General features: G+C 47.1%; 1 protein-coding gene across 1 annotated transcript in view; it reads left to right on the top strand.

The window, feature by feature from the left end:
- Positions 1 to 632: 632 nt before the first annotated feature.
- CCDC6 (coiled-coil domain containing 6) overlaps positions 633 to 8,519 on the top strand; it is a 117,549-nt gene continuing 109,662 nt past the window's right edge. The window contains exon 1 of the mRNA XM_012445758.2: positions 633 to 1,073. Coding sequence (XP_012301181.1) covers positions 771 to 1,073 — 303 coding nt within the window. The 5' untranslated portion in view covers positions 633 to 770. The remainder of the gene's footprint in view (positions 1,074 to 8,519) is intronic.

Raw genomic sequence — 8,519 nt, 5'->3', positions numbered from 1 at the left:
AACAAGGTTAACCTGTGGCTGCTGTTTCACCCTACTCGGCCTCTTACAGAGGAACTTTGTTCTCTTAGCTTTATCCAAGCCTTCCCAGTCAAAAAACACCTTGCTTTTGAGAATATAAAACTGCGTGTATGTGTGAAACAGATAGAGGGAGACACGCGCACACAGTCGGCGGAAGATGGGGCCACAACACGGGAGAGGATGGATGCCGGAGCCCGGCTGACCTTTCCACGTGTCCCGGACACCTGCGAGGCTGATGGGCCATTAGGTTTCTTTTTTCTCCCCGCGGGCGCGAGCCCGGAAGAGGCTGGGCGGCCGTGGGCTTAAATCAGGGGGCTCGGAGGCCCTCCCTTAGAACACGTGTGGCTGGCTAGCCGGTGGTGCGGGGGCAGTCCTTGGCTTTCCCGCACCCGCAGTGCCTGCGCGTTCCCAGCCTGCCCGTGGTCACCAGGCGGCGGCGGGCGGGTCCTCTAGCTTTCGGCCAGCTTTGCTGGGCGGCCTAGCGAGCGCGCCCGACCCGGCTGGAGCGAGCCCCAGTGCAATACTGCCAGAGCCCGGGCGGGGTCTCTGTTCTCTGGCAGAGGAGGTCCCTTGGCAGCGGGAAGCGCCCTCTCTTTCTCTCGCCGCCGCTCCGAGTCTGCGCCCTGGTGCCAGGCGCCCAGCTCGGCGCTCCCCTGTGCTCGCCCGGCGCCCACTCATTCGCAGCCCGGCCTTCGCCGCCGCCGCCGCCTCCCTGCTGCTCCTCCTCCTCCTTTCCCCAGCCCGCCGCGGCCATGGCGGACAGCGCCAGCGAGAGCGACACGGACGGGGCGGGGGGCAACAGCAGCAGCTCGGCCGCCATGCAGTCGTCCTGCTCGTCGACCTCGGGCGGCGGCGGTGGCGGCGGGGGAGGCGGCGGCAGTGGGAAATCGGGGGGCATTGTCATCTCGCCGTTCCGCCTGGAGGAGCTCACCAACCGCCTGGCCTCGCTGCAGCAAGAGAACAAGGTGCTGAAGATAGAGCTGGAGACCTACAAACTGAAGTGCAAGGCACTGCAGGAGGAGAACCGCGACCTGCGCAAAGCCAGCGTGACCATCGTGAGTGCCCCCCGGGGGCGCGCCGCAGCGCCGACCTCCGCCCGCCCGGGGAGAGGCTGCACCCGAATCCAGGCAACCCCGAGGCTTCCCCAGATTCCCAAGGACCCTCTGAGAGCACACTCCCTGCGGGGACCTGCTGGCCTCCGGAGGAGAGGGAGGTGTCCCTTCAGGGCCACGCGGGTCTGCCCTCCTCGGGGTACTCGGGACCCTTGCGCGGTGCGAGGGAAGGCTGCTGTGGCAACCATTTGTGGTCCCTTTTGGCCTCTGGGAGGAGGCCCCTCAGGGGCTGGGTTTGGAGGCTGGCGGCGTGGCTGGGGGGCGGGGTAGGACTTTTTTCAACCCTAGCATGCTTGAGGGGTGCGTCCAGAATCTGAGGAACCCCAGTCTGGGAGAGAGGGAGGAAGCTGGGATCTCTTCCTGGGGCCTGGCTCAGAGTGTGGGGGCTCGCAGCTGGGCTGGGCACTAAGCTGGCATCAGGACGGCTCTAGCTGGATCACCCGGAGAGGGGGCGGGAGAGAGTGGCCGGGAATCCGGGAAGTGGAGTTTTCTGGCCAGGATCGAGAGGGAAGGGCGGGTACGGCGCTAATGCTCCCACCTCCATTGGAAGCTCTTTGCTTTGGGGTGGGAGGGTGGACGGTTTACAGCATCCAGGCCTGTACAGGGCTGCGGCCGAAACCAGGGGAAGGGTAGCGATTGTGACTCCCTGGCTGAGCAAGGGAGGTACGTGTGTTTGCTTCATTCGTGGAGTGGTTAGGAGCATGTCGCTTTTTAGTCTAGTTACTGGAGAAACAGGCCATCTGTTTTGTTTCTACCTGGCCCCTGGAGGCTGCCCAGAAAAGGGTAAGCTTGGTCTGTAGGTCTCTCCCCTGGTGTGGCAGGCGTTTAGAAAGGCCCCTATAGCAGCCATGAGGCGAAACGTAACTAGAAAAAGTACACTGTGTGCTCTCACCTATCATCCCTGCCAGCTCGCCACATCATTAACATGCAGAATCCCCACACAGACAACTGTATTCAAATCAAAAGTTTCCCAGCCAGGAGCAGAGAAGGAAGTGTCAAGAAATCAAGGGGATAAATTGCCATAGCTGCTGCAAAATAGCTGATTAGGCTGAATTTTGAAATGAAGACAAAGGGATGAATTTGGGGATGGAGGTTCACACCCTGGAAATGGGGCAAGTTTAGGATGCCCCTTGTGCTAGGAAATAGCCTTCAGTGGAGGAGCCTGTGTGTGTGTGTGTATACACCCCAATGCTGGCTCATACATGAGAGCTAGATGGCATTCTTAATTTGTGTAGAAAGCAAGTTTCCACTGAAAGTTCGTGATCAGTAGCCTAAATAGCAGTTGATTGTAAAAAGAAGCTTCTCATGCTCAAATCCAATTTTGGAGAATGGAATTGGAGCAACTTTCATGTGAGATGATAAAGTTCTTGAAGTGCCCTTTTGGTGGAAAGGCGGGGTGGGAGTGGGGAATTTGCAGAGGCTGCCACTTCCAAGCCTCCTATGCAGCTTTCTTGGCTGACAGAGATGTCTTTGCTGAGTAGGGGTTAAGAAGAGAGGGAAGTTGGTGGAGGCAGTTTATTTAAGGTTTGGGTTAGTAAATGAGAGGGTTAGTTTCTTGGAGATTGTGAGCCATGGAAAGTGGTAAAACTTACATGAAACAAAATAGCCTTTTGCATACAGTGGGCAATTCAGGCTGGTTTTGTTTATTTGGGAGGGAGGAATGGTGGGAGGGGGGGATGCAGAGACTATGAAAGGGTTATCTGTTTGACACTTGGACCATATTAGAAGTAGGTTTGTAAATTGTACTCACTCAAACACGTTGGCTTTGTAGGACAGTTGTGTTCATTCCTGGTATTTAAGATCAGAGGCCTTCTAAGTATTTGGCCCAAAGTGTGTATAAGGTGGTGGCTTTTTTTCTTAGCACTTACCCTTAACTAAAACTGACATCCAACCAAATATACTTTGTGAAATGTCCTGTGGTGTTAATGAGTAAAGTTAAAATTGTTTTAGGTGACACCGCACAAGTACCAGAAGCCTCTCAGTTCTTTAACCTCTGACTAATATATTCAGGGAGACAAATAAAAAAGTGCTTGTGTTTTGCCTGGTTTCCTAATACTTGGCAGTTGTTACTGAGGAGCTGAATGATAAATGCAGAAAAGAGATTCCCTCAAGGTTTTGCAGGTTTTGTTAACTGACCTAGGATCCAGATTCTATGGGGGTACATTTGACCTCTCAGGTGTGTAATTTGGGAGGAGAGATGTATGTGACTCCATGAAATGAATCTGTGAATGTAGAGAGTTCATTCGCATAAACAACACTTTAGTAGTTTATGTCAAGGTTAAGCTGTACAATCCCTGACATTGCTGACTTAAGCATTGCCCTTGCTAATAGCAGTCTAGGAAGTTTGAGATACTCAATTAAGTGAAGGTCTCGTTAGATTTTTAACTATTTTAGTTAATTTGAAGGGAAGATGGTACCATAATTCTGTTACTTGCCTTCCTGGCTCTTTTTAGTTCTAATTATGATATTAATGTTAATGTTCTTGGGCACTAAAGGTGATTATGGCCTTCATTTTCCTTGTGCATGTTCAGGAAGGCACATTGCCTTTCTGCTGCACCCTGGGGAAAAGACAGGCTTTCCCCACCCTCCGCTTGTTTTGTTTTTTAATAGACTTTATTTTTTTAGAGCCCTTTTATCTTCACAGTAAAAACTGAACATGAAGTACAGAGATTTCCCATATAACCCCTGCCTTCACACAGGCACAGCCTCCTACACCATCAGCATCTTACACCAGAGTGGTCCATTTGTTACAGTCAGTGAACCTACACTGATACATCATTATCACCCTAAGTCTAGAGTTTATTTGGTCCTGTATATTCTATGGGTTTGGACATGTGTCCATCATTATATTGTCACACGGAGTAGTTTCACTGCCCTGGAAGTCTTCCACGCTCTGTTCGTCTTTCCCTCCCTGTTAACTCCTGGCAACCACTGATCTTTTTACTCTCTCCTTAGCTTTGCCTTTCCCAGAATCTCATATAGTTGGAATCATACAATATGCAGCCTTTTCACTTAGTAAATGAATTTAAGTTTCTTTCATGTCCCCCAACCCCTGTGGCTTGGTTTCTGTTCAGAGTTAAATAGTTTTTCATTGTTTCGATGTATCATAATTTATCCATTCACCTACTGAAGGTCATATTGGTTGCTTCCATGTTTTGGCAATTATGAATAAAGCTGCTGGAAATAATCATGTGCAGGGTTTTGTCTGGAAAGAAGATTTCAGTTCATTTGGGTAAATACCAAAGAGCATGATTGCTGAATTGTATGATAAGAGTATGTTTAGTTTTATAAGAAATTGCCAAACTGTCTTCCAACGTGGCTGCACCATTTTTCATTCCCACCAGCAATGAATAAGAGTTGCTGTTGTGGGGCCGGCGGTAGTGTCTCACGCTCGTAATCCCAGCACTTTGAGGAGGTCCGGGTGGGTGGATCACCTGAGGTCAAGAGTTCGAGAACAGCCTGGCTAATATGGCAAAAACCACTTAAAAAATAATAATAATAGAAAAAAAATTAGTTGGGGGTGGTGATGCATGCTTGTAATCCCGGCTACTCTGGAGACTGAGGCAGGAGAATTGCTTGAACCCAGGAGGCGGAGGTTGCAGTGAGCTGAGATCGCGCTACTGCACTCTAGCCTGGGTGACAGAGCCGGAGCCAGACTCTCTCCAAAAAAAAAAGTTGCCATTGCTCACCAGCATTTGCTGTTGTCAGTGGGTGTATAGTAATATCTCAGTATGCCCTTTTTAAAGCCAAGTCCAAAGGCTAATAGAAGCTCTTAACCAATGGTCTCTTTTGGTATGTAAGCAGCTATTCTGATCAAACTACCCATTTAATGAGGGACTAGTTTCATGGGCCTGTGTTCTCAGCATCTGTATAATAGCAGTAAACATCACCTGTGGGAGACAATCAACTGTAAGAAGCCTTCGGTCATGTCCACAAGTGCCCAATGCACCTGTGAGTTATAGCCTGCCCTCGGCCATTTTATTTGGTGCTTAAAGGTGGAATAGAATATTTTGACTGATTATTTGATTTTTCCCATTAAGTCAGCAGTGGAACCCTGCTGCTGATTACAGATCATAATTTCTTTTTTTGGACTGAGAGAAATAAATGCATAGTCACCTTTTTGAGTAGCTTTTGTATGTTAGACCAGATCTGTTGGCTTGTCCTATGAGTGAGACTGTGATTGTGGATTATCTGATTCAGTGTAGTGAGGATTATCAAGGGGTGATGGTCTTAGGGGTGGTGGTCTTAGAGAAGGTGAGGAAATGCAATTATGGGCAGTAATTGGATGGCTTCAAAGTTCTCAACTAGTTGCTGGTATTCTCTGTGTATAAACAGGGCCTCAGGTGGTTCTCTAGGGTGTGTACCTCTTCCAGGCAGTTTCAGACCTTTGGTATGTGTTTGGTTAGGAAATCAAGGCCTATAATAAATCACCAGTATTTAAGTATCTTTCTGACTGTAAAATTAATCCTTCATTGTAGAAGTTTAGGGAAATACAGAAGTACAAGGTGTTTTAAAGTTATAATAGAAAAACACGTTGGTCTGGCATGATTAGAAAACCTGGCTATTTTAAGCATCAACAGTGTAATGGTTTCATTAACCAAGAAAAGCTGCCATATGGTTGGTGTATATTTTAGATTATTTACTCTGGAAGCCTAATATGTTGTTTTCAATTTTTAAGACTTTTGTCAGACTCTCTGAAGCTACAAATCGACATTGCCCTTATAAATGTAATGATGAGAGTGTGGTGTCTTTCTGTTTTTTTCCCCATTTAGAAAAGTATTTCTTAGATTCTTATGGAAACACCCAACTTCAGACACAACTTTGAGCAAAGTATGACCTCACAGTTAGGTCTGACTGTACACAAGTACCCTTATAAATGTGATGATGAGAGTGTGGTGTCTATTTTTTTCTCCCATTTAGAAAAGTATTTCTTAGATTGTTTTGGAAACACCCAACTTCAGACAACTTAAAGCATGACCTCACAGTTAGGTCTAATTGTACACAAGTCTTCTTAAAGAGGCCATTCTCATATTTCTTCAGCATTTAAGAGTTTTTCACATTTGTAAGTATTTCCTATGGGTTTCATATACTCTATTTGTACTTAATTTTTAAAAATCTAATTTAATTTTTTTTTTTTTTTTGGCATGATAATGTTACTCTATTACCCAGACTGGAGTGCAGTGGTGCGATCAGCTCACTGTAATCTCTGCCTCCCAAGTTCAATTGATTCTCATGCCTAAGCCTCCCTACTCTCCAGTAGCTGGAACTACAGGCATGCACCACCATGCCCATCTAGTTTTTGTATTTTTAGTGGAGGTGGTATTTACCATGTTGTCCAGGCTGATCTCGAACTCCTGGCCTAAAGTGATCTACCTGCCTCTGCCTCCGCCTCCCAAAGTGCTGGGATTATAGGTGTGAACTACTGTGCCCAGCCAAAAGCTGAAATTTTAAAGGTCATGACAGTCTTTTACAGTGCTGTCCTATTTGCTAGAGATGAAGAGTCATTAGGGAATCCACAGTATCTGGTTTGTGGTGACTCTTGTTCAGGACCAGAGAGGCTGGTCTACGGCAAAAATCGGAGGTAGCCATTGCTTGCTTAAAAATATTCAATGGCTCTCCATTGCCCTTGGATCCAGGCAAACATCAGGCTCTGCATGATTGGAATGCCCTGCTTGCTTCATAGCCACACCCCTTACATGCATTTAGCCCAGTGTGCATTTTATTTTTTTATGTTTATTTTTTTTTGAGATGGAGTCTTGCACTGTCACCCAGGCTGGAGTGCAGTGGCGCAATCTTGGCTCACTTCAACCTCTACCTCCCAGGTTTAAACAGTTCTCTGCCTCAGCCTCCCGAGTAGCTGGGATTACTGGTGCATGCCAGTATGCCATGCTAATTTTTGTATTTTTAGTAGAGATGGGGTTTCACCATCTTGGCCAGGCTGGTCTTGAACTCCTGAGCTTGTGATCCACCCGCCTCAGCCTCCCAAAGTGGGATTATAGGCATGAGCCACCACACCAGGCGACAGTGTGCATTCTCTAAGCTCTCACTTCACTCCTTCAACTACTAGCACCCAGAACTTCAGTAGGTTTCCTCTATCTCCTCAATGGTACCCCTTGTGCCCTTAAATGTTCTTCTGTATTCCTCCCCTCCCTTCTACCTTGTCAATTGAAGTAGACTGTACTGCCTCCTCCACCTGAACCTCTTCCTGGTATGTCTTGATACTTCCTCTTTGTCAGTCACACACTGGGGTATGCACCTGCTTATGTGGTTCCATAGAACCCCCTCTGTCACTGACACTCAACTACAGAAATCTTTCTCAGTTCATGTGTAAATTTCTTTGGGGGCAGAATTTGCCTTGTTCATCACATTCCTCAGTGTTTGGCATGCAGGAAACACTCAGAAATTTGTTGAGCTGGCTCCAGAGGCATGGGTATGTGTGTACTTGTTTCTTTCTGCGATGAAGGTGCCAACACTCTCCTGTACCTTGTCATCATGGAGCCACTCCCCTGCCACAACAGAAGCACTTTTCTTTACCATAGTTGATAAACAGCCCAGATGTGTGAATGGATACAGTGTATACTTTGGGGATCACTGCAATCAGCATGCCCTTGGCTTCTAGCTTTGGGTGATATGGGCTACCTTGTAGCATACACCTGGGTGTTCCTGATACATTTTATCTGAAAGGGGACAAAGTCTTTTCAGGTTCTCCTTTCTAAGTGTTTCTGAACAAGACTCGGAGGAAAAAGTAGCCCTGTTGGAAGTGTTCAGATTTGCTGCCTTGGTTTTGGTGATGGTGACAGATCATTTCAGGTGTTTTTCTATGACTCTTTAATATTGAAATGCCCCACTGGGGAACAAATCTGGCCTATTGCAGGGGATGCATTAATGCCAATAGATACTGGTGACCTGTAGCAGGGATAGGGGAAGCATCTGAAAACAGGGTGAGGGATTGTTGAATTCTTATAGATGTCTGCTTGTATCTTGCAGAGACACAAGTATCATCACAGTGTACTTGTGTGTGTGTGTGTGTGTGTGTGTGTTTTCCTTAAATCATGCCTTGCAGAAATAATTGTGTTTACACTTCAAAATGCTAATCTAAGCTACTGAACTGCAGTCAGGCTGAGTAAGGAATAATAACAGTCTTTTCTGTCCCCTTTGCATACTTTTTTCCTTAGTGGGTAGGTGTTGCTTTTTGTTTTCAGTCACAATATGGGTGCCTTCAGGTATATTGAATTATTGTCAAAGTTGGCAGAGTAAATGTTCATAGGCTCAGTATGTTCCTGCTTGGTGGTGGTTGCAATTTTCTTGGCAGAGGACCTAATCCTCTGGAAAATATTTTTAATTGTCAGGATCTTGTGGTGGTGTTAACTTGCAGATTCTTCCTGCTTC

Source organism: Aotus nancymaae, unplaced genomic scaffold, assembly GCF_030222135.1.
Source record: "Aotus nancymaae isolate 86718 unplaced genomic scaffold, 86718_ANA_hifiasm-v0.15.2.pri h1tg000010l, whole genome shotgun sequence".
Taxonomy (NCBI): domain Eukaryota; kingdom Metazoa; phylum Chordata; class Mammalia; order Primates; family Aotidae; genus Aotus; species Aotus nancymaae.
Note: the sequence above shows the minus strand (reverse complement) of the source record. Positions and strands in the feature narration are given on the sequence as shown.